This window comes from Protomyctophum parallelum, assembly GCF_964188405.1.
Source record: "Protomyctophum parallelum genome assembly, chromosome: 23".
NCBI classification, from domain to species: domain Eukaryota; kingdom Metazoa; phylum Chordata; class Actinopteri; order Myctophiformes; family Myctophidae; genus Protomyctophum; species Protomyctophum parallelum.
Window position 1 is genome coordinate 19,316,389 of NC_139715.1, and position 26,999 is coordinate 19,343,387.

Consider the following 26,999-nt stretch of genomic DNA (forward strand, 5'->3'; position numbering starts at 1 on the left):
AAGCTGTGGTGGAAAGTAACTAAGTGCATAGACCTGAGGCCGATTCTAAAAGAAATGTCTGTCTATGTCAGTGGTTCTCAAACTATTACATGTCAAGGAGCCCCAGAATTATATATGAAATTGGCCGCAGAACCCCATCTGACAATATGTTGTTCCAGGGACCCACCCAGAAACAAAGATTTGAGTTAAAAACATTCACTGTGAAAGAATATATATATTCAAAGATTTGCACCACATTTTCACGATTTTTCAACGACTATGAGCGTTTGTGTTTTAAGCATTATGTTATGCTTTAGTTGTTGAAAAATAGCAGATCTACAAGCTCATAGCGTGCCACAGAGTGCCGTGCTACGAGCTTGTAGCATAATGCTTAAAACACAAAAGGGGTTCCCGTCCAGAATGGGTTAAGTACTGTACTTAAGTACAATTTGAGGTATTTGTATTTTACTGGAGTATTTCCAATACTTTTGCTTCTACTCCACTACATTTAGATCCAAATTAAATCCAAATTAAATGAGACAGTCTGCATGATGAGTACTTTTACTTTTCGTACTTCGGGTCCATTTTTATGCCAATAGTAATTGTTACATTACAGTTACATTCCGAATTCTGCACTTTTACTTGTAACGTGTACATTACAGTATTGATACTTTGCACCTAAGTAAATCATTTGAGTACTTTTTGCACCACTGCTATTATGCAAAGAGGAGAGGAGGGGTGTTTTTTTTAGCAAACATAGCCCCCGGGCAGCTTATGCTTTGCATAAGCAATGTGGTTCTGGCTGCATGGCAGACATGGGATATGGATGTTTTATTGATGGCTGCTGCCTGGCTGGTTCATGGTGTCCGTGAGCCGCTGTGTACCCGGGGGGCTGTGTTCGCCTACTACGCTGCCCCCCTTCTGCCCCCCCCTCATCCATCCTGGGAGGGGAGGGGAAGTGTGTGTGTGAGAGAGAGAGAGAGAGAGAGAGAGGGGGAAACAAAGGAAGAGAGGAAGATGGAGCTCATGGATTGAGGTTCTTTTCTTTATTTCTGTTTTATTTCAAGTAGGCGTGAACGGGAGGAAGGGCTGAGCTTATCCGTGTTTCTGAGGTAAATAGAAGCGACTAAATGTCTAGTTCTCTCTCTTCTTTATCTGGCTCTGCATCACACACCTCTGCTTCTCCCCCTCCCTCCCACTTTCTTCCGTTCCTCTCCATCATCTCAGCCCCTTTCATTGGCTCTCTGCCCTCCCTCCCTCTCTCAATCTCTCTCTCTCCTTCTGTCTCTCTCTCTCTCTCTCCTTCTGTCTCTGTCTCTCTCTCTCTCCTTGTCTCTCCTGATTGCCGGCTCCGGCTGCATGCCTCCTCTCATCTCTCTCTCTCACACACACACTGCATCTGCTCAGAGGAGGACAGAATATACACTCCATGGGACACAACAATCTTCTCTTTGGTTTGGAGCATTCTGCTCTCTACGCTGTCTCCCCCTCTCTCCACCCCCCAACCCCCCCCCCCCCCCCATCCGCCCTTTGTGCTCTCATCAGCACATCAAACCCTTTTCTTGGCCGACAAAGCTGTCATAACTAGCCTCTCATGATCTGAGAGCGCTCTCAGCTGAGGCAGGGAGGTTGGAAGAGGGTGGGGGGGTGTGGGTGGGGGGGTAGTACCATAGATCTAGAGAGTCACCTCACTCTCTCCCAGCTACTACGTCACACAGGCACTGTTCACATCACACACACCGCACGCACATACACACATACAAAACTGGCTTTCACTTGATTTGCATCCTCTTTGGATATCTCCTGGGCGCTCTCTCTCTCTCTCTCTCTCTCTCTCTCTCTCTCTCTCTCTCTCTCTCTCTCTCTCTCTCTCTCTCTCTGTCTCTCTCTCTCACGCTCCCAGACTGGTGATAAATACACCCACTCACACTCCCATTTTGACTTGAGGATTTTGATGCCACACCCGGGGCTTTTCGGACAGGGTTTGGACTCGGAGGTGATGTCTTTGTGAGTTATTTTTTGTTCGTGCCACAGGTACGACACCGCTGCTCACAGTTATGAAGAAAATCTGGTCAAAGAAGCGTTTTCAGGTGAGTGGGTTTCTTTTGTGAGATGGAGCCAATAGTTTACTGTGGTTTCGAAGCGCTATTATCATGAGCAGAACTGTTGGCGTTGATGGTAGGTTTTTAGATGGTATATACAGTAGATGGACAGTTGCAGTGAGATTTCACGCCGCACCCTTTCACTTGTAAATTACAAATGGTACTGAAGAAACTGTTTCGGGTTCTCTTTAAGGAGAAAATGTTCGTTCAAACCCCGGAACAGTACATGCAACCTACGGTAGATTTAAAAAGAGAGGGTCTTGATATAACTCTCCCGAATACACCAGTGTGCATATAGTTGTGTAGTTTACACAACGAGCAAGCCTCTTATCGTATGCTACTATACCTTTCTGTTCCTAAATATACAATGATACAAAGGGTATTTTTTGAGGCACAGCAATAATATTCACACTCCGTTGTGTTGTTTGTTGCCTGGTGGCTACTCTGTAAAATCCCCAGTGTTCATTTAACTCCAAAGAGTGTACAAATAAAACCCAATGGACCAGACCCACTTGTACTCTCTTCAAAAGTTCAAAGTTGAATCAACATGACTATGAGTTCACTGTGTATATTTAGAAAAATCTATTCTAGACTTGGTAGTACATTGCATGCTTTATAATTTGACACAAATTTAACAATGTTAAATAAAAAAATAAAAAATCTATATTCCATTCTAAAGTCTGCCACTGTTTGCAATACGTATAGCTCATGTTTGCGGCGGCAAGCAAACAATGTATTTGAGTCCTGAAATATGTATGTACAGTATGTCAGATATGTGGTGGCGGCGGCTGTTGTTACACTTATTGCATAGTATAGGTGACATACATCCTGAGCGGATGAATCTGTGTCAGTGGGCTACAGCCTGTTGAGACATCATGAATGGGGCAGTGGGCTATATTGAGACATCTTAAATGACCCAGCCACAAAGACCCAGTTTCTAGAGACGCACACTAATGCTCGTCGTTTGTGAGCAATTCACAGGGGACTTCAGCATCAACGTCATATCTCCATAGACATTTACTGCATTAAAATATTCGTCGTCATTTCTAAATGCTTGCCAAATACCCTTCTGATAGAGATATCTGTGAGCTGGAGTGAGGTGATATGATTGCCTCGAGGCCACAACAATTGACTTGTCACTAGCCACCAGGCAACTCTTGATCCAATTGAGTACAAAAGAAAAAGTAAATCCTTATACCCAGAGGGAAGGACATGCAGGAGAAAATCTATTGAATGTGAGTCATTTCACTATGGACTCTGTCCAATCTCTGCAATGCAATGACTCATTTTGTGGACCGCTCCTAACTTGTGAGATCTTTCAGTTTTTAAACCACTGCTTCGGTCACTGGGTCAACCTCTAGCATTCGAGCGTAATAGTTCTGACGCAGTTAAGCAATTTTCTTTCTTTCATGGGACTGCATGGGACCCAGCATTTGAACGAATTAATTGCTAATCTACTACTACTACTAAAATGACTGGCAGCATCATGGACGTGCTCAAATTGTATTTGTTCTCCATCATAAACTATGAATAAAGCTTCAGTAACATTTTCGAGGGTTATTTCCCAGTGCAGAAACATAACCGCGGCCAATAATTAGGATGACGTTTGCCTAAATGGAGAAAACTACTGGTCCAATTCTCGCACAGTGAAAGCTATTGCTACGGTTCATAACTTCTTCAGCACTGGAGTGTAAATATTACTTAGCTTGGAGTAAAAAGCCATTATGAGCGAGTGGGTTTTCACATTGAGGCTATTGGGCTGCGTTCTCCTTTGAATAATACATTGTTATCCTGTATCTTGTTTCAGAGTACTGGGCATACCAAGCGGACGTTTGGCCGATTCACCCATGGTGTGTTGCCGGGATGAGCTACTTTACACGTCTATTTTATTCTATTACACTTTGTTATGTCAAGTCAGTGTACCCGTTTGGCTATATAGCAACGTGCTCTGTCATTGTCAATTTTGTATTTGCATAAATTTCCGTCCCCAGCAGTGTCTCATGCTTCTATCATAATGTTTTAGCCTCCAGCAGCATGCTCTAGACTGCATTACTTTATCCTTCTAAAAAGCCATTTATTTCGCATTCAAGTTGCTGTTATAGAACATGTACAGTGTATTGCTAGTGTATTTGATGCATTTTTAATGGTTCCTGACAAATGTTACCAAACGGACCCTTACACAGGTCTGTAACTCGGAGCGTATACATTGAGTTAAATGAACACTCTGCACAGTGTGCAGATTGTTTCTTATCGTACATCCATCCCCACTAAGCAATTTATCTGTAATCATATTGTTGCATCCCTGCATAACATCACTGAGTGAATAATTTCTGGCCTCTCTTGCTTTATGGTTTTTGGCGTTCCGGCCAAAACCAGAAGCTTACATAAGACTCCAAATCATATTTCCTCGGAGCAGCAAACCTAATTCAACTACATACTGTATATACATTGCACTGAGACGTTTTTGAAATATTGCCTTTCGTAATTACATTGCTGAGTCGATTGCCTTTGCCTGCTGTGCAAAGCTGTTTGGCATTTGATACGGGCGGGTGGATCTACAGCACGGAACAACCACACACACACACTTCACACACTTCACGCACCACTGTAAATCACATACACAGGATTTCTTTTGATTAAGCAGATTTCCTTCAGCAATTATCGTAGAAAGAGAAAGCTGACTTGACTTTCCATAATAGTAGGAAGCAGCGCGATGAGGCACAACCTGTTTTTATTTATTTTGTTGTTGTTGTGGTTCAGGATCACCCTCCTGCCCAAGCTCTCTAACCGGTAAACATATCTGTCAGCCACCCGGCAGTTTGGCTGCTGATTCTTTAGACTCTAAATGGGTACGAAGAGGATTGGTCGTGGTGTGGGTGAGAGAGATGCTGGTTACCATAGTAACGGTGCTCTCCCGTCTGCCCTCTCTTGCTGCCACTACGGAAGCGAAGTTTTCCGCTCCTGCCGAAAGCAAAGCTATGGTAAACGTTGCCTGCTTGTCTTCAACCCCCCACCCCCTCCCTCCCTCCACCCCCCCCCCCCCCCTACCCCTTCATTACCCCACCCCCCCCCACATCCATTTGCTCACTCCCGTTGCACTTGCTGATGTTGGCCGTATTTATTTCAGACTCGTCCACAGCCACCATGGTTCTTCACTACCCTTTCATTGTCTCTCTGTGTCTGTTTGAGTTCTCCAGTAAACCACTTGCCAGAATGTGAACCCTGGCATTTTGAGTACCCTGAGGTTTTATGTTAGAAAGTATGGGTCCCCCCAGCATGTAGAAACTGCCGAATGCTAACTTAATAATTCATTTTTAGTTAGAGACCCCTAACAGTGCGTTTTAACAGCGGGTGAGCAATCGTTATCGCCCAAAAAGGTATTTTTATCTTTTCGGGCGACGTTGCTCTGCCCACTTTTCGACCATCGCCTGCTATCGACGGTAGTCGCTGGGTCCCATAGACAAATAATGTACTTCCAGAAAATTCGTCTGGCTGTCGCCCGCTGTTAACGTACTGTTTGTACGCTTGTTTTTCGGATTTCTAGCGGCGTTTCTCCATCGGTTTTCGGAAAAACGCGTGTGCAACCACCTTTAGGGTCCATTTTGTTCCTAACTATCATTTATCTGGGGACCCCCTGGAACTTCCTCAAGGACTCCTAGGGGTCCCCGGACCCCACTATGAGAACCACTGGTCTAGAATAGGTCCTGCTCCTGAATAATACCAGAAGAATTTACAAGTGGGGTGAGATTTACATTTGTCTTGTCATTTTTATGTCCATTTCTGTGGTTGTGTTTGACGTTTCTTTGTGTGGCCTCTGAATCATCTGCTTAATGGAAGCCGCCCACAATACTATCCTTCCTTTTTCCCCTTTAAACTGACTGTATATGAAACGGTTATCCATGATCACCTCCTTTCCATTAATGCGCTAATCAAAAGGCTCTAAGATGACAGTTGACTTTGACAAAGCTCTCATAAAAGGTTTTATTGCTGGATGCCAACCTGATGTGTTTGAAAAGCGAGAGCTATACATTGGAGACCTTTGACGTATCGGGACCCTTTTAGTGAAAATGGGTTTCAAATGGGCAGACCTAATGGCTTTCACGGCACGGGACGTGTTGTCGACACAGTTTCAGAATTTGGCTCACACTAATGCTCTCAAAATGGATGACGCCAAAAGTTAGACAAAGAAAGCAAAAGAGTCAGAGAATCTGAATAGCCAAGAGCAGGTGTCTACTGTATTCTGGGTGGATGAGAGATCTAATGCAGCCTCAGGGCAGATGGGGTTTCCGAGTTATTCAACCGACATGTTTCCACCTATACGGTCTTCATCCGGGCAGCCCTGATGAAGACTGTATATGGAAATAAAGCTTTCCTCCTTTTTAACCTTTTAAGTGTGCATGGATCTCCGCTTTGTTCTATACATGTGTTATCCCGATTGATCCCAGGAGCACCTTTTTACCTTTTTTACATTTTGTATACCTGCACACCTCCTGAGCACCTGGTTGCTTCCTTGCTTCTAACTAACACAATCGCTGGGGGCTCCCTGCTCCTGCATTTTGATCCTGGCGTCTACTCTGGTAGGACTGGGCGAGATAGTTAAGACCTTTAGGATCCCACGAGGGAAATGCAGTTATGAAGGCATTCCCAAAATAAGAAACGCAGCTAGTTACAGCAAAGGAGATACAATAATAAATAAATAAAAGTAATAATTTGAGCAGTAAGTACTAATAATAACAGGTATGTACATGAGTAAAGTACAGAAAAAAAGCAAAGGAGCTTGCTTGGCATTATGGGATTCTCCGGGATGTGCACGCGCGTCTCATCAAAGAGCATGGTCTTCTTCAACCGATTTAACTGGTAGATTAGGTTAATTGTGTTGTGATGGCGCTGAAGAGGTCATCAGCAAGAGTGGCATCTGTACCGTTTGTCGATAATGTCTAGCAAAAATGGACATTACGTTGGTTTAGCTTCTACTCTGTGAGTATAAAGTCAAAGGAGAAAACATGGACAGGGAGCCCAGCAGAGCCAGCCGTCTGTCTCCCTCCCCATGTCATTTTTGTATATAAAGCCTCAGCTGGATTAGTGTCACGGTTCAACTGCAACCCATTTATTTCACTCCAAGGGGGGCTCTCCGTGGCCTCTGTTCAAGGACCCATCACGTTCCGTGCCTCGAAGTAAACGTGAAATGTCATTTCCAATGTGACACACTTTGTCCTCTCCATATGTGACCCCCTCCCTCCCACCCACCCACCCACCCAACCAACCAACAAACCAACCCCCTTCAACCTCTTCATTTCTATCCGTTGCACCATCCATCCAGCATGTCTCCTCCTACCCCTTTCTAATCTCCTTGTTGTTGTTTCCTTATCCCACCGTTCAGACTCTGAAACGACAGAAGATGAGGCCACAGAATCCCAGGTACCCATGGAAACCAAAGAGGGCGCCGGAAGGCACCAGGATAAGGCTGGCCGTCGAGCGCCTGCAGGTATTTGGCCTTTATGATGTGATATTTCACTTGGCTCCGCCTCTGTTTGTCATTTAGGTTTCGATTTCCTTAACCACTTATGCTCTATATATTTATTTTTAATTATTTTGTTAAAACACATTGTTTTAACACATATCAGTACTACAAAGCAAGGATCAAACTTATCCCCAACGGTGACAAGAATGATGACATAAAAGCCATGGATTTCCCCCCATATCCCCCGCCCAGGAAATCAAACCCTGACGTCAGCATTCTCCAATATTGCCCCTATAGACTCTAGGGGCAATTTTATTGGAGGTAAGGGCCTAGAGTGTGCATTCACTAATGGTGTTCCATCTTTAAAAAAATCCTATAATGGCCAAAACTAGTACACTTCTTGCAAAAACAAAAACATGATAGAGAATGCACACACAAAAACAAAATCTATACTAAATCTGTTGTTGTTGCTGTTATTTAGGCCTATTGGCTGATTAGATACTGCTCTGAAATGACGGCAACCACTATTTCTTTGAACGGCGGAAGGTTTAAAAGAAAACATTCAGTATACCGTGACGACATGAATTATTCTGCGAAAGGTTTCCGCTCAGAATTGAATAAGTGCATGCTTGTGTTCAGCCCCACCCACTTCATCATGTCCCATATCATACCACATGGCTCTCAACGTGAGGTCTGGGGACGCCTATGGGGGTCCTTGAGGCGGTGCCAGTTGATCCCCCACCTAAATGCTTGACATTTAGGAACCAAATGGACGCTTAAAGGTCTATAACTCTGAGAGCGTAAAAATACGTTGGTATTCACTCATATTTAAAGCTGCATTAAAAGGAGGCAACAACAACATACAATACAGTTTATATGGTTGTGGTCGAGTACGTTAATACCGTTAACATACTCTGGTGTCGCCGGGTAGGACATTGCTGGTTGACTTAGTACTAGTACTGCCTGATGACCATAAGTGCTTGATGGGTCCTCTGGCCGAGCAGGGATTCTGTCTTGGAACAGCGGCATAAGTTTGTTCAAATCGTAGATATGACCTGAAACCTACGGACTGGGGTCCCTCAAATCTAAAGATTCCTTGAAGTCAAACATCACCGCTCTAAACCAGTGGTTCTCAAGGAGGTTCTCATCCCCCAGATGAGAGTACGGTGACAATTTAAAGTATAGAGCCTACAGTATGATCGATCAAGACCATTACTGCATCAAAAGTAATTGTCAAAATTATCAAGTAATTTAGTAAGTATAAGTAAAAAAAGGCAAAATTGTGAAAATAGCAAATCTACAAGGTCATAACGCCTCACGTCGGGAGTTTGTAGAGCTACTATTTTCTTTCACAATATTTATCTGTCGAACCTAGTCAAACTAAATGTAATGCCTCAACTCCTACAATTCCAAGTGCTTGTCAGAGTGGGGGATCTCCAGTTCAAATATGATTATTAAATTTCAAATATCATTCAAATATCATTCTTTTTGGGGGTCACAGCTTGAAAAGTTTGAGACCCACTGCTCTAGTCTAAACTACATCACGGCAAATGACATAGACCTAATTTTAATGGAGCGCTGATATCTGGTTGGCACAGGCCGAGCCTGCCAAGGTGATTTGGATAAAATCCGATACGGCAGAAGGTTTTAATGCCGTGGGTGGATGTCACAACAGCGTGTCACACACTGACCTACTTTTCATTGGCAGCTTGTTACCTGGCTGGGTGGGGGGTCCTCAAACAACAGGCTGTCAGTTACCTGGCTGGGTGGGGGTCCTCAAACAACACGCTGTCAGTTACCTGGCTGGGTGGGGGGTCCTCAAACAACACGCTGTCAGTTACCTGGCTGGGTGGGGGGTCCTCAAACAACACGCTGTCAGTTACCTGGCTGGGTGGGGGTCCTCAAACAACACGCTGTCAGTTACCTGGCTGGGTGGGGGGTCCTCAAACAACACGCTGTCAGTTACCTGGCTGGGTGGGGGTCCTCAAACAACATGCTGTCAGTTACCTGGCTGGGTGGGGGGTCCTCAAACAACACACTGTCAGTTACCTGGCTGGGTGGGGGGTCCTCAAACAACACGCTGTCAGTTACCTGGCTGGGTGGGGGGTCCTCAAACAACACGCTGTCAGTTACCTGGCTGGGTGGGGGGTCCTCAAACAACACGCTGTCAGTTACCTGGCTGGGTGGGGGTCCTCAAACAACACACTGTCTGTCCATGTAATGGTACCAATTTAATATTTATTTCTTTTTTGGAGGACATTGAGTAAATGTACCTATCCACACGGAAGTGGAGCTGGCCTTGAAAGCACCTGCGTTTGATTAGGTTTTGAAGCATTGAGAGCTGTACTCCCATTGAGCAGTCACTGAAAACCTGGGGTTATATTCAATATAATGTAACAACCTCGGAAACGAAGCAAGTTACACAGTCAAGTCCTCAGTGTGATTTGATCCATTTGCAAACGTAGACCCTGGTGAAGGATACAGAACAGTGGTTCCCAAACCTTTTTAGCCTGTGACCCAAAATTAGTGAAAATAGCAGGTCTACAAGCTCACAACGCGACGCTTCGTGCCGCGTTGTGGGCTTGTAGATCGGCTATTTTCACTACTTTTAAACATTTGTTTGTTGTGTATTTTAACTTTTATTCATTCAAGAAATACTTTTATTTGGTATTAATTCATGAAAAGTTTAGCTTTTTTGGGAGTGCTAAAAGAAATGTGAATCTCGATTTCCTCCGCAAGAATTGAGATCACGATTCTTATTTTTTCCATGAAAATATTGATTAAAAAAACTAACAAAAACAGTGTAGACTGTACAGACTACTACAGAGTAACTAAAAATAATTGGACAGCCAACTTTAGTGCTGCGTACACGATTCTTCACAAAATGAGATTGCATATAGGTGTCTGAATCTAGACCTTCTTTTTTCAATTAATTGTGCAGCACTAGTCCCGACCCACTGTTTGGTAAACAGTGGGATTAGAACACCTACTGGTTGTCGAGTAACACTGCCTGAAGCTCACTCCACTGGCCAAGCGGAGAGTAGGTCTCGGCAGAGCAGTAGCAATGTGGTCTCTTGGCTTTAACCACTTAAACCCTCTACACTTCATTGACTAGAGTCTCCCAGGGGTGTACACCAGGCCTCCCCTCCTCCCACCCTAACGCCACACGTTGTGAGCTCGTAGATTGGCTATTTTTTGCCAAATCCCTCTCCCCCAGAATATGGCTGTGCTCTACAGTTGGTTTACATTCACACAATGGCTGTTACCGTATCATTTTGACATTGTCTTCTTGGCAGGTATATTTCTTTGCCTTGCACGTCCGTCGTCCAATTCACTTCACAGTTCACACACGGTCCTACACTAGAATATGTTTCTCACATTGATTCTCCCGGATCAATCGATCGATGCTGCTCGTTGTCATTGATCGGCTGAGCCTTGTATCTTTGACCCTTCTACTGAATGCGTGAAGTAAATATTGTGTGCATTGGTGCGGTGCAAAACCAGCCACGCCAGTCCATTCCTCCATTGCTCTGTAAAGCACTTGCAGTTCATGTCATGAAAGGTGCTATACAAATAAAAATAAAGTTTTATTATTATTACCCTTATTATTATTATTATTATTATTACATACTGTACAGACCCCACGACACGCTCTTCCTACACAAATATATTTTGCAATCCTTCTTCACCTGTTAAGAAGGTTTTCGCACGCTGATCAATTTCACATTCATTCTTTCCTCGATCTCTCTTTTATAGTGTGTTTGGATTTTCTAAGCGTCAGATCTAAAAAACGTTACAGTAAAAGAAGGGTGACATTCATTTGTCAGGGCTCTTCAGACTTGCAGTTCATTAATAACAAAGTATACTACTATAAAAAAAATTATAAAAACTTGCATAATAAAAGTATTAAAATTAAATAAAATATACTTTAATTTAAAAAGTATCTTCATATTATTCACTAGTAAAACATCTTTATGTATGTCAGAACACTATTATCGCTTGATAAAATGAAGTTCTTTCTGTCTTGCCCACAAGGCTAGACATTTTTTCCCGTTTCGATGGAACCGCGACTCCACAAACCTCAAACCTCAATGATCCTGTGGGCTTTAGCAACACACCGGCTGTTGTAGCTCTTTGTCTCTGGGGATGAACAGCATTTCTCTCTCCAATAACGGCGTGACTTCCGTGTGATCTCTGATATCATGCCAATGACTTCATGTTAATGATCAGTCCTGGAGGGATCTGAGGTTATGAATTATTGACAAAATATGAAGAAGAAATAATAAACATTATTTTTCATGATGTGTAAAATGGATTTAGTTCCTTGGTCAACTGTCAGTGTGCACAAGACATACGGTGCTGATCGGTCCAGTGGTTTGCGAGATTAGCTGCAGACAGACCGACAGAACGTCTTCTAGATCTGTTCGTTCTCAACCTTTTCAGGCCGTGACCTCCACAAATAATCATATTTTAACTGGGGACACCATGCGTCGTGACTCATTGTGAGCTTGTAGATCAGCTATTTCCAAATGACTGAAATCTACATAGGGAAGTGGTTAATGTATGTTTTCAATTGTTTCGTAATTTGATCTATTTCATTACAGACAGATTCTACATACACACACACACACACACACACACACACACACACACACACACACACACACACACACACACACACACACACACACACACACACACACACACACACACACACACACACACCACTACATCTCAGAGGCAAATATTGTACTTTTACTCCACTACATTACCATAATTTGAAAACTTGACTTACTAGTTACATACAGCTGCATACATAACATGCATTAACCACTTATTAGTAGCCTACATTTAACTTAATGGTACATTTAGGCCATTTGAAAATAGCAGATCTACAAGCTTGTAGATCTGCTATTTTCAAAAGATTTGTATTCATTGGAAAACTTTAAATGAGACATTCTTCAGCCACAAAGAGTACTTTGTACTTTTGTACTTTGATACTTTTACTTAAGTAAAACATTTGAGTACTGAGTATACCTGGGCAAGGTTTCAGCTCCATCTGAACTCCCTGCATTCACCTCCGTTATAAAATTAAAGATAAGGAAGATAAGGAAACCACACCATAGAAAAGCGTGTGAGAAGATGAGCATGAAGTTATTCAGTGATTGACGTGCCGAACACAACCAGAATCAGGCCCATCATGCATACGCCTGTCTGCACTGAATGCATTAATTATTACTTCCACTGCCGAATATTACGTATATTTCAGATTATACCCGTTGTCTGCCGAATATGCGATATGGCGTATTTGATCGCTTTATATCAATATGAAACGGCTACGCTGAAAACCAACTTTTAGTCCCGGTTGCTAGGCAACGCCTTCGTCCCCCCAGCACAAGGACGAGTGCGTGCACACACCATAGGGTCCCATTCAAAGTAGGATTTTCTTTGGCCGTTATCTCACGGGCACTATCCGTGGTTTTGACCAAACAGCCGATATGCTGATGTGGATGTGATTTGTGATTTTTCATCTGCTCTTCTTCTCTCAGTCTGGGAGGCTGGGAGACCGCATGTAAATGAGTAGAAATCCAGTCATTTCCGTTGGCAGAAGCTAACTACCGGTACCTCCCCAGACCACTAGGCGGCAGTCAAGGAGGTTACTCTGTCCATGCTCAACCCCTTATCCCTAAACTACTTTGCCTTTTTGCTATTATTAAATAGTTAAAATAGTTTTAACTATTCAAAAATGTTTTTCAAAATAGTAAAAAAAAAGGCTAAGTGGTTTAGGATTAAGGGGTATAGCATGGACAAAAATAGAGCCCCTAGGCTGTTATGCTTCACCTTCACACTTGGCAAAGGTGTGCTTCCCTCCAAAATGGCGTCGTTCAATATGTTCTTGATTAGCAAAAGAGGACACTGTTATGTAGGTATATATGTTCGGTGTTGGGAATAAAGCCCCTTAGAAAGAACCTTTCCTAGCATCCCCCAGGGGTTTATACTAGGCCCCCTCCTCTTTTCCTAGTACGCCATTAAATATCTTCGCCGAAAATACACAACCTAGAGCAGGGACGCTAGGGTTCATGTGACTCAAATGAAGAGGAAATTAATGCATATTTTCAATGGTAAACACTTTTTTTTTTTTTAAGATATTTTTTTGCGGCTTACGCCTTTTATTGATTTTTGAAGGGACAGACAGTAGGCTGACAGGAAACGGGAGAGAGATGGGGGGATGACATGCAGTAAAGGCCGTGTCGGGTCCGGGAGTCGAACCCGCGGCACACTGCGACTGGATTACCAGTCCGGTGCCCAGACCGTTACGCTACGGCCTGGGCCAATGGTAAACACTTTTGTAGTCTGTTATGACCTCGGGTGGCACTGCAAATAAACTGCTTTCCAAAGAACGGAAAACTCATTGGAGAGGGAAAGAGAGCAGGGATTAGAAAGGCCGTTGTGCCAAGCTTTTGAAGTGTGTCATCTCCATTCTCCATCATCCATACATACAACCATAATCGGGGGGGGGGGGGGGTTTGGGGGTGGTGGCAGGTGGCGGGACTGATGTGATTTGGCGCTGAGTCAGTGCCATGGAGTGATGATTGCGGTAAGCATCCTCAACCTCCTCTGCTCCGCGGGTACCCGCGGGTGCCTTTTTAAGGTTGCAAGTCGTTAGCAGAAGATGCTGACGGCTCCTTCTTTCCGCTACCAAAGCGTTCCTGTCTCCCCGCTGCTTTTCTGCTCGTCACTAAAACGTCAATCAGCAGCCTGATTTGTGACGTGGGAGGATCTCTGTTCGATGGTGGAGGGGGGGGGGGGGGAGCTGCATCTGTGATTATTATTTTTTAACTCCCGCCTCCGCCTTCCTGTTTCCAACTTGTCCATCTCTTCTTCAGCTTATCTTTTCGTTTCGGTTGATGAACTTTTGCATTTATTCTTCTACCTACAGAGAGAGGGGGAAAGTGAGGGGCGCTCTTATCTAGGGATGGAGCGATCAGGCTTATCAAGCCGGGTTCTTATCGAGCCTACTATCAGACATGCATAATACATACACAGAGTCACAGAATCATCAAATAAAAACTAAAGAAAGGGGGACAGCCGTGGGCTACAAAGGCATAGAAAATGTCCTCCCTCGGTAGAGACTCACACTCTGAGAATTAGCACATTCCCTGCCAGGTATTAATTAATTAATTCATGAATTAATCTGCCACTTTTTATGTTTTTTTGTGGCTTTCGCCTTTATTTTATATAATTTATGGAGGGACAGACAGTAGGCTGAGTCGAACTCGTGGCACACTGCCAGACTGGGTTACCAGCCAAGGTGCCTGGACCACTGAGCCATGGCCCAGTCCCCATGTTTTTTTTTCTTATTTTTAGTTATTTTGAAGGCCAACTGGTCCCAGGCTGTGAACCGGAATAGGCAACGGCTGTGTAAAGTGCTGTGCGATCGTAATTTAATTCACCCGCAAATACATTTTGTAGCGATCATCGATGCTTTAGTTACTGGCTGTGAATAAAGCTTGTTTTTGAAGAAGATTTGGGAAAATAATCAGATTAATTCATTTTAGTACATCTGTTTACGTCTGAGGCGCATGGAGGTTGGACTTTTCACTTCCGGTTAATTTTATCGGTCGCCAAGCAACCTAGAGCCATTCGTACGTTCGTGAAGAGTGCGATCTAACTTGATCAATAAAAACCATTAAAGGGCCACTTCACCCCTTTTACAACCAGATCTTATTTTAATGATTTTTGGGAGACAAGAAACACTTTCCTGGGGTTTTACTGTGGGTGTTATGTGTTTTTAGATATTTTTGTATTTCAAAGTGTCTGTGATATCACGGACACTGGTCTCACTTCCTTCCTGGACTACATGTTGTCTCAGTAAGTCAATGACCAGGCGAGATATTGAGCTTTTATGAGTGTCAGGCAGTACTACTTGTCAACCAGGTGCTAGGGGGTCTGTTATGAGTGTCAGGCAGTACTACTTGTCAACCAGGTGCTATGGGTCTTTTATGAGTGTCAGGCAGTAATTCTTGTCAACAGGTGCTAGGGGTCTTGCCTGACACCACAGTCTAAATGTCTCAATGGAAGAGTATAGGCCAGGGAGACCACCTCCACCCCCTTCCCCACCACCAATACAAACTGACCGCTACAATGACCTTAATATTAGAGAAAATACATGGAATACAATTAAGGAAAGTTTATGCCTGTACTATGTGTACTATATAAACTCTTAATTTCCATTTCCAGCCATTCAGTTGCCAATGTTTTTAGTTTGGTCCTGGTCAAACGTCTAATTTCTCTCTTGGGTCACAGGCTAAAAAGTTTGGAAACCAGTGCTCTACCACACAGATGGAGTATATCACAGTGTTTCATCCATTAAAATGAGTTCCGGACTGCAGCTTCTCTGCACTGCTACAGTATCTGTTCTTCCCTCTCTCAGTATCTCCCCTTCCCTCTCTCCTCCTCCTCCACCTCCTCCTCCTCTTCCTCTTGTTCTTCGTCATTCAATCATCATTACGTTTGCTCTTAACTGGAGCGGAGCTTACACAAGCTGTTTCCCTCTTTCTGTGTGTTTGCCCCTGCCAACTCCCTTTGATTGCACTCTCTCTGCCTCCTTTAACACTGACTCATCTCTCTGTCTGTCTGTCTGTCTGTCTGTCTGTCTGTCTGTCTGTCTGTCTGTCTGTCTGTCTGTCTGTCTGTCTGTCTGTCTGTCTGTCTGTCTGTCTGTCTGTCTGTCTGTCTGTCTGTCTGTCTGTCTGTCTGTCTGTCTGTCTGTCTGTCTGTCTGTCTGTCTGTCTGTCTGTCTGTCTGTCTGTCTGTCTGTCTGTCTGTCTGTCTGTCTGTCTGTCTGTCTGTCTGTCTGTCTGTCTGTCTGTCTGTCTGTCTGTCTGTCTGTCTGTCTCTCTTCTCTCTCTCTCTCTCTCTCTCTCTCTCTCTCTCTCTCTCTCTCTCTCTCTCTCGCGCTAGGTGAAGGAGGAAGGATGATGGACGTGAACCCGGACGGCTCAGACCGCAGACCGCTCCCCGGAGGCGGCCCATACGACCCTGTCATCGAGCGGGAGCTCATGGCTCTGGGCTCGCGGCCCCCTCCTCCAGGGGGGTCCCACCTGGACCCCAACTCCTCCTCCGCCAGGCAAGCCCTGCTGGGCGGCGGCGGGGGCCCCCCCTCCTCCGAGGCGGGGGGCTCCCTCCCCGTCCGCCACCTCGGGGTGGAGCCCCTGATTCGGGCGTCGCACGCTAACCTAACCCGTCCGTCGGTGCAGCAGCAGCTGCATGGGTCCGAGGAAAGTGTGTCCGTAGCAGGCAGCGACTACTACGGCAGCATGTTCAGCCTCTACCGAGGGAGGACATTTTCTATGCCTTTGTAGCCCACGGCTGTCCCCCTTTTTTTAGTTTTTATTTGATGATTCAAACACTGGAAAACAAACAAAAAAGACTTGGCCAAAATACAAAATACAAAAAAAAAAAAAAAAAAAACAATTTGCAAACAGACTCTTGATACAAGACGTACATACACCCCCCACATAGACCTGAAGCAAAAATATTCCATTCCATACATGTTCCAGTTATTTTACATTTTTTATTTCTTTATTATTATTATTATTATTATTATTATTATTATTATTATTATTGTTATCATTTTGAGTTCATACTTTCCTTTGGCTCTATGCGATGCACTTCCCGAGAGTGGTTCAAAAATCTAATATTGTCTTGTTTCTAATTCTTTGGGTTTCTTTCTAACATGTTGTGTTCCATTGCCACTATACCGAAGACAATCTGAATCTGTGCTATTCTATCCTGTCAAAGCACTTTTGAAAGCTGTGATTACACTCTCCCTACCACTGCATGCATCCCGTAGCAAGCCCTTGGTTGCTGTGATATGCATGAGTTGCAAGCTTTGATTCGAGCTGTAACGCTAGCATGGGTTTTCTACATTTCAATATGAACCACAATGTCTTCATTCCAATGAACAGTTTTGTATTGTAGATTTTCTTATTTTAGGCGGCATTTTCACATTTTGTTAAAATGGGGATTTTTTTTACGTTTTATTTATTTATTTATTATTCACATTAGACATCGAATTCCAACATCTTTCCATTCTTTCAGTCCAACCACAGCAATACCATTAACTTAGCCCCACCACCAAACCACAATACGATTAAATGGTAGGGAAATGCATCTGGTCCAAGTATTGATTTATATTTTGTCGTCCATTTCATCTCGTTTCATTTCACATCATTTATAGTTTTTTTTTCCCCCCGCGCCGAAAAACACAATGTGCTCAGAAAACCACCGGCGAATAGAAAAATACGCCGATGTTAAGACAACGAGAGACGCTCCAACAAATGGACACTGACAGGCATGCTCGTCCAGCCCACCTCCCAGAACATTATTCATCATTACTGCTCCTAACGCTCCATTTCCCCCTACCCCCCCCCCAACTCCCACCCCTCTAGGATTCAAACCGCAGATGAATCAAAGACCTCTCCTCCCCAGCACACTGCCCGTGCTCCTTCCCCGTCCCGCCGCACACCTCACAAAAATGGCATTCACACACACACCCAAGGCCCGTCCCCGTCCCCGCCGGGAGGCGAGGCGGCCAAATCCCTCGACCGCTCCCCTAGGATGGACCCGGCGGCGTCTAGCCGTGTCGTCGTGACACCCAAACTGGCCCGCGCCGCGCCCAAGATCTTCGACAAGGTCGTGGCGTTCGAGGAACGAACGTCCAGCATGGAGTTGCCCGGAGGAGGAGGAGGACGGAGCAAGTCCCTGGTGGCCAGCATAGGACGGGCGGCGTCCTGTGACTCGGACCGCTATGCGATCGGTCGGAAGGCGCCGCTGGAGGACGACGACGGCGGCCGGGTCCTTCAGGGCGCCGCCGCCCAGCGCCGCTCGTCCTTCAAGCAGCAGCGCGCCTCGTCTCTGGAGGACAAGGTCACGGTCACCTACGCCCAGCGGGTCCAGAGCTTCCAGAGCAAGTTCACGGAGGAGCTCCAGAGGATCAAGAAGCTGGTGGGCAAGCCCAGCATGAAGAAGGCCTACTCCACGGAGCAGCTGTCCCCGCAGGGCCCGGCCGACGGTCCGTCTGTGGGTCGCAAGCTGGAGCCCATCCCCCAGCAGGTGGTGGAGAAGCTGGAAGCCAGGGAGAGAGCTCTGGAGGCAGAGGACCAGAACAAAAATCAAGGTAAACATTATTGTCCACAAGGGACATTTGTCTTTGGCTTTCACCCCTGCCGAGGCAAACACACAAAACATCAGTGACAAACAAAACATAAAAAAATACTTAACAGAGAGGGGGAAACATTACACAAGTGCACACATGTGTATGGTTAATCTAACCTCTCGCAGTCAATGCTGGTTTTAGAGCCTCGTTCAACCTTTTAGTTGATTTTTTTAACCTGATGTACTTCCATTTTGGTTCGCTATATGGTCAATTTAACAACCTGCTTCTGAACCTCCCTTTTTTTTGATTGAATTGATTGAAATCTTTATTAACAGTTTATAGAATTTACAGTACATTTTAAGCACGAACTCAATACAAAGACTGTCAACTGTGAGTGGACGACCCAATTAAGCATTACACTTGTTTACAACAGGGTCCACATTGTTCAATTCATCAAATATGTAACTGTTTTTACTGTTTGTCTCATTGTCTATATAATATGTCTTTGCCTTACATGAAGATTTGTTTGTGTTTATAACCTGCATGTCTTTAAATTGTTTTATATAATGTATGTAATCTCGTCAGCATTGAAAATGAGGGAGAACCTCAATTGCTCTTTCGAGAATAAATAAAGGTTTCAACATACCTTCTACCAGAGGACAGAAGTACTGTCCTAGTGTAGCCTGCTCATAAATAGACTGCAGAGAGGGGAGGTCACTTACCCCTATGGTCTTCCCAGCAGGGCGCGCTCGGAACACCCCAGAGGGCCAGAGGAACACCCCAGAGGGCCAGAGGAACGGACACCCGCCAGAAACAAAACCAGAGAAGCCAGCGGAGAGCAGCTCTTCACCACCGCACCCCACTGGGAACGTCTGTGTTACCATGGAGACCAGCCCTGTTCGGCAGTTACCAGGGCAACTGTTGCCAACAGTCGCAAGGAGAACCAGGTTGGAGCAGATGATGATCGTCAAAATGTTGTTGTCTTTGAAACCTCTAATATGATTTGTTTGATTTGTATGACAAAAAAAAAGAAACTCATTCCATTTGAAATCCAATTTCCGTTTGTTTGTTTTGGTGAGAGCATTGTCTAACTTTCTTTTTTTTTGGGGGGGGGGTGTTATTTATTTGACCACATAGGGAAATTCTCCAGAGCACTTCTTCGGCTGCAAAGCCATCCCCGCCGACTACCGAGAGTCCACCCGCCTCGCGGTCCCCCGCCAAACCTCCGTCTCCGTCCCAAGACCCGGAGACAGCTCGACTCAAACCGCACGCGGCAGAGAGGGGGGACTCCGAACTGGAGGACGTTGGGGTGGATCGCAGCCTGTCACCCAGCCCGACGACGGGGAAGAGGACGTCCCCCGTTAGGTCCGGGGGGGCAGCCTCCCCCCGACTCGGCCCGTCGCCCACGCCCCCCATCAGCCCTCTGCAGAAGAGGAGGAAGGCAGAGGCGGGACGCTCGTCTCCGGCCCTGAAGGTAGTGTAGATTTCGCTGAATTTGCTGATTTCATGACAACAAAAAAAACGACATAAAAACTAAGCCAAGATGACTAAAACTGTGACTAAATAATTTGTCAACAAATATAACCTAGAGTAAAAATGTTAGCGAGGGATTAGTCGACAAGAAATCCAGTAGAACTAAGAGACAAGTAATTGTATTCTTGGTTGCATGCTGAAAATAGCAGATCACAACGCTTCGCGCTGCAACGTGTTGTGAGGTTGTAGATTGGCTATTTTCAGCAAGCGTAAAACCAGCCATCAAGGCCCGCCAAAATATTTTTTGTCTAAAACAAGTTTCACTTTACGCTGACGATTTATTATTATACATATCCAAACCTTCCACATCTATTCCTAGTATCATGTCCACATTAGAAAGTTTTGGCAGGGTTTCGGTTTATAAAGTCAATGTTTCCAAAAGCGTTTTATTTCCTATCAATACACAAGGCAATCAAACTTTTGGCTCTCACCCATTTAATGTTATAACCAGCTTTCGATATTTAGGAATCATAGTAACCAAAGCACTTGATGACTTGTTCAAGCAAAACCATACAAAACCTTTTGAACGTACTGAACAAGACTTAACGAAATGGTCGAACCTTCCTATCTCACTTGCCGGCCGAATTAATATAATTAAAATGAATGTCCTCCCTAAATATCTGTTTCTATTCCAATGTATTCAAATTTTTGTTAACAACACTTTTTTTAAGAATCTGGATAAAATAATCTCCAAGTTCATTTGGGATAAGAAACACCCCCGAATAAGGAAGGATTTTTTGCAGAGGCCTAAATCAGATGGCGGAATGGGATTACCTAACTTCAAACTCTATTACTGGGCGTGTAATTTACGTGCGCTCTCATTTTGGCTCCAAGATCAATTGCCTACATGGGCATTTATTGAAGGTCAATGTTGTCCCCCAACATCGTTGTCAGCTTTAATCTTTTTCCCAGTGGCCTCAAGATATACTAAGTTGCCAAAGAATTCCATAGTCTGGCATTCTCTCAAAATTTGGCTCTCAATACGAAGGCATTTCGGTTGGCACCCGGGTTCTGTGCGCGCACCTCTGGTCGCTAACCATGCTTTTTTACCGTCCCTTTCTGACTCATTGTTTAAAGTGTGGCATAGAAATGGTATTCACTCCTTCAAAGATCTTTTTATTGATGGGTTATTTCCGACCTTTGAACAAATACGACGCAAATTCAATTTACCCCAATCACATTTCTTTAGATTTCTACATATACGACATTTTTTAACACAACACACTGCTTCATTTCCAAACATACCTCCCAACTCATCAATGGAATCTATATTTCTACCTGACCCATTGCTCAAAGGAGGTGTTTCTATTATTTATAATTCTCTCTCATGTTTAGATAATAATGCCTCATTGGAGTATTTAAAAACTGCTTGGGAAAACGACTTAGGAATATCTATCACTGACGAGCAATGGTCTACATCTCAAAAGTTTGTGCACTCTTCTTCAGTATGTGCCAGGCACGGTCTTATACAGTTTAAAATATTACACAGGTTACATTTGTCAAAGGAAAAACTCAACAGAATGTTTCCAAATGTGAATCCAGCCTGCGACAGATGTGGCCAGTCGCCGGCCACTCTAGCTCATATGTTCTGGCACTGCACTAAACTAACCACTAATCATATTGGCAAAGTATATTTAAATCACTGTCAGACATTGTTGGAAGACCTTTTGACCCGGATCCACTGACAGCAGTTTTGGGGGTCAGGGGGCCCGGGGTCAAACTGTCTACTTTCCAATATAACATGGTAAAATATGTGACTCTACTGGCTCGCAGACTGATACTGTTGAATTGGAAACAAGCACAGGTTCCCACTCACACTACACTTATGAAAGATGTTATGCACTACTTGCAATTGGAAAAGATAAAGTTTGAATTGAGAGGGAGTGAAGATAGATTTTACCAGACATGGCAACCCTTCATTGACCATTTCAATAGGTGCACGCTAACCCCTCCTACACAATAGATAACATATTAGAAAATTGGAAAGAAAAGAAAAAAAAGTAACTGAGTATTTTTTCTTTATTAAAATTTTTCTCATTTAAAAAGAAATGTCTGTAATTCAGTTAATTTACAACAACGTGTTGGGAAAGTTTGAGAGCAAGAGTGTCTGTCCTGTTGTCTTTGTTTTGTTTGTCTGTTCACATTTGTCATTGTTTAACTGTTTTTTGTTTTTTCGTGTTTATCACATTTACATTTATCTTTTTTATTATGTATTGTATGTGGAATTTACATTACCTGTCATTATCTTTCATTTTATATAACTGAATAACTCATTATCATTGTCAAGGATATTCTGAAGTTGTCATATACAAAAAATGCCTAATAAAAACAGTATTAAAAAAAAAAAAACATTCTGACTAAATTGTGACTAAAACTAAAATGAAAATTATTCAAAAAGTCTATAAATAAAACTAAATCAATTTTTTTTGCTGTCAAAAAACAACAACACCACCTGAAGGTTGTGATCCCCACCATCGTGGTGGAGGACGAGAGCATGGAGGCGGAGGAGGCCGGCGAGGCGAGCGGAAAGGAGAACCGCGGCGAGGAAGGGAGAAGACGCAAGGGCAGGAGAGGGCGTTCCAGTCAGCCCCGGTCTCCTGAGGAAGGTACGAGACCACTGTCCACTAGGGCCCCATTTAGACTGCAGTCACATCCAGTCAAATCTGATCTTTTGGCCCGACCTTTCACACTGCCGTTCGCAAGCGATCAGATCCCATCTGTGCGTTCAGACTGCCAGCCAAATCCAGCCTGAATCAGGTCTGTGCCACATCCACATTGGAATCTGATTTGCTTAAATAAGTCTAAACGCAAACGAGGCACATACAGTAGCAAGTCACATGGAATGCGATTTAGATCAGGTTGTTGCATTCAGACTGAGACGGTTCTCCTCAAATCAGATTTGAATCTGATTTGAAACCACCGATCTGAATGTGACTTGTATGTGACCATTTAGACTTATTTAAACAACTCAGATTCCTATCTGGATGTGACACAGATCTGATTCAGGCTAGATATGGCTGCCGCGGTGTAAACGGGGCCTTATTAAAAGAACAGCACAAGTAAATACAAGAACTGTTACTGTGGACGACACCATGAATAAGCATTTCACTTATAGATGTGCAGAGAGACGTACTCTGTAGTGTGTGTGTGTGTGTGTGTGTGTGTGTGTGTGTGTGTGTGTGTGTGTGTGTGTGTGTGTGTGTGTGTGTGTGTGTGTGTGCGTGTGTGCGTGTGTGCGTGCGTGCGTGCGTGCGTGCGTGCGTGCGTGCGTGCGTTAGTTCATGCGAGCATGTGCGTGTTTTAATTTAAGTGTGAATCCCTTCGTAGGGGGCTCGTCTGAAGACTACATGTCCGCGGACGAGGGCCTCGAGGAGGGCCCGCGGTTCCAGAGGCCCCTGGAGGACACCCAGGCGAGTGTCGGCTCCGAGGTTATTCTGACCAGGACCGTCACTGGCAGTCCGGCCCCTACAGGTAGGAACAGTGGTGGCGAAAAAAGTACTAAAGTAAAGTACTGCAATATATAAATACTAATTCAAAAAGTACTTGAGTAAAAGTACAAAAGTATCAGCATCAAAATGTACTTAAAGGTATATTCAGTGATTTCACTCAAAAAACCTTAGGTTTCGTTTTTGGCTGGGACCCAAAGCCTTTCGTCCAATCAGGATAGAGAGTCAAAAACGAAACCTAAGGTTTTTTTACCCCCAGGGGTTAACTGGGGACAGGGAGGAACTCCTTATATGGTCAGCACACTCTATAGTAGAGAGGATTATCACAACAAAACAAAAAAATAAGTGATATTTGAATTAAGTGAAATCACTGAATATACCTTTAAAGTACCAAAAGTAGAAACGACTCGTTATGCCTGTTACCCCATTTCATGTTTTCAAATGTATAAATATCTTTTGAAAATAGCCGATACAAGCTCACAATGCATCGCGGCGCATTGTGAGCTTGAAGATTGGCTATTTTCAAATGGCCAAAATGTGGCAGAGGTGGTTACTGCATCTTTTGTAATAATCACATCTACAAAGTAACTAGTAAAAGTTTTCAAATAATTGTAGTGGAGTACAAGTACAACATTTGCCTCTGAAATGTAGTGGAGTAGAAGTAAAACGACTGAGAATTTGACATGCTCAAGAAAAGTACAAATCCCTCAAAATTATACTTAAGTACAGTACTCAAGTACTGCACCTAAATCTACAGTTCTTGTACTGTACCTAAATGTATGTACTGCAGTTACTTTCCACCACTGGTGAGAGCAGATGGGGTGGGGGCGTGGTGTGCCATTGCCCTGGGCTGACATGCAGAATCACGGGGCTTTGAACGGCATCAAGTGTGTTCCCGCAGATGATGCCACACAGGCACACACACACACACACACGCACACACACGCACGGTAGGCTAACGCTATTAGTCCAAATGTGAGCGTGAAGGTGAAAGTTGAAAGTGTTACATCATTTGCATGTGTACTCTAACGCACGCGTGGGTCGCGCGCACACACACACACACACACACACACGTACGCAGGCAGGCAGGCAGGCAGGCAGGACTATTTACACACTATTTACAGACAAGTGACAAATTACAAAAAAATATGCTGATCAGGATTTTGTATCCTCGACGGTGAGAGTAAACGCTCTAAGTGACTGAGAGAGGGTTCATTACTGGAGTCCAGATGGCAGCAGCTTCAGACACAAAGACAGATGATCAAGTGGCTAATAGGGTTTCCATAGGAACAGTGACTAGGCTGGCATCTGCCCCGTCGAGGGAAATGGATCAGTACTAGGGTTGGAGACACCCCGTTAGTCTCACCCGTGGCGGGTTACAACTATTTGGGTTAGGTTAGGCTTTGGGATAGTGTTAGTAATAATGGTCTGATTAACGGGTGGTTGGACATGCTGCAGTAAATTCCTCGTTACAAGGACGAATGCACATTGGAGAGTTCGACTCCACCATATTTGTCACATCAAAGTATTCATTTTACAGGTGTGAAAGAGTGGGCGAAAATATATTTTGTACAAGCTACCCACAGATTGCACTTACATGAATAATAATAGGACAAATATAACAAAACAATATCAAATAGAAACATAAAGTGTGCACTCAATTAACAAATCAAAATGCTGAGTACCTTGGTCGCTTGTGCAGCGATGCATTGTGAGCTTGTAGATCGGCTATTTTCAAATGGCCAAAATAGAGCCGAAGTGATTAATGTATGTTTTCGTAATAATACAAATCTACAAAGTAGCTAAACTAAAGTTTTCAGAAATAAATGTAGTGGAGTAAAAGTACAATATTTGGATCCAAAATGTAGTGGAGTAGAACTAAACGTATTGGAAATTGGTACCACTACAAGTAAAGTACAAATACCTCCAAATGATACTTAACACATTTTGGGCGGGAACCCCTTTTGGTGTTAGCATTATGTTATGCTTTAGCTATTGAAAAATAGCAGATCTACGAGCTTGTAATAATAATAATAATAAAACTTTATTTGTATAGCACCTTTCATGACATGAAATGCAGCTCAAAGTGCTTTACAGAGCAATGGAGACAAAAAAGAAAAGCAAGGCAACGACATTAAAAAACAAGCAGTAATGCAGTACAGTGAGGACATGAATAACAAAAATTAAAAGATCAATTAAAAGCAATGTTGTAGAAGAGTAGAAATGTCTACAGAGGCTGCCTGACGAAGGTACAGTGGGAGCTTGTTCCATGCCGACGGCCCGTAGAAGCAAAAAGCTGCTTCCCCGTATTTTTTAGTTGCCATTTTTTTAGGCAAAGCGAGCAGGCCAGCAGTGGAAGACCTTAGGGGGCGGTTTGGGACATATTTAGGCAGGCAGTCATGTAGGTAGGAAGGTGCGAGACCATGAGAGCTTTATACACAAGTAAAATAATTTTAAAATCAATCCTAAAAACAACCGGAAGCCAGTGCAGTGTAGGTCTGCTATTTTTTTTTTATCGAAGAACCACTGACATAGAAACATAGCTTTTTCAGAAAACTGTCAGGATGTAGAAGACATTTTTAGAATCTGATCTCAGATTGGGTTAAGTACAGTACTTAATGTACTGTACTGTGTACTGTGAACAGATGGTGGCCGTGGGCGGTGGTGGTAAGTGTCTTTGATGACCCGTGGCTCAGCCTTGGCCACGCACCGCCAGGCGGCCATGCCCTCCAGGTGAGGGATAGCTCCCTTCCCGTCGATGGTGTGCCGGGCCACCCGCAGCAGTGTTGATATCGTCGACTAATACTATGACGAAGAATGTTCGTCGATTTCCTTTTTTCACTGGCGAAAACTAAATGAAAACTAAGCTATAAAACTAAGCTACTAAACTAAACTATAAGACTCTACAGCATTCGGAGATTGTGGAATATAGTTGTCTGGATACACAAGACTATGCTGTGGCGGGGACATGGTTTTCCTGGCATGGCTTGGGTCCACTTGTCTCATTTAGAGGGAAGGGTCACTGCAGAGCAAGAAGTTATTCTGAGTTATCGCCTCATCTTTGTCCTATGATGAAACAACTCTTATCCTGATGCCACAGTCTCTTCTAGAATGGAAATAATCCCCGGCGTATGAAAATTATGAATCATTTGATTCTGGCCGTCATGCACAGACACACCAGTCAAAGCATGGGGGGATTTTGGACCAACTCGTTAGACAGCTCTCTCCCACACACTGCTGGTGGCCCAGAATATTGCTAAAACACTTTATGTTGGGATATATATATATATATATACATGTGTGTGTGTGTGTGTGTG

At 43.9% G+C, this 26,999-nt stretch overlaps 1 protein-coding gene across 1 annotated transcript in view; it reads left to right on the plus strand.

The window, feature by feature from the left end:
• spega (striated muscle enriched protein kinase a) overlaps window positions 1-26,999 on the plus strand; it is an 88,311-nt gene that overhangs the window by 19,599 nt on the left and 41,713 nt on the right. Inside the window, exons 3-9 of the mRNA XM_083758410.1 lie at window positions 7,462-7,566; window positions 16,507-16,903; window positions 17,976-18,724; window positions 19,443-19,650; window positions 19,841-20,177; window positions 22,695-22,842; window positions 23,564-23,707. Of these exons, the coding sequence (XP_083614536.1) occupies window positions 7,462-7,566; window positions 16,507-16,903; window positions 17,976-18,724; window positions 19,443-19,650; window positions 19,841-20,177; window positions 22,695-22,842; window positions 23,564-23,707 (2,088 nt within the window). The remainder of the gene's footprint in view (window positions 1-7,461; window positions 7,567-16,506; window positions 16,904-17,975; window positions 18,725-19,442; window positions 19,651-19,840; window positions 20,178-22,694; window positions 22,843-23,563; window positions 23,708-26,999) is intronic.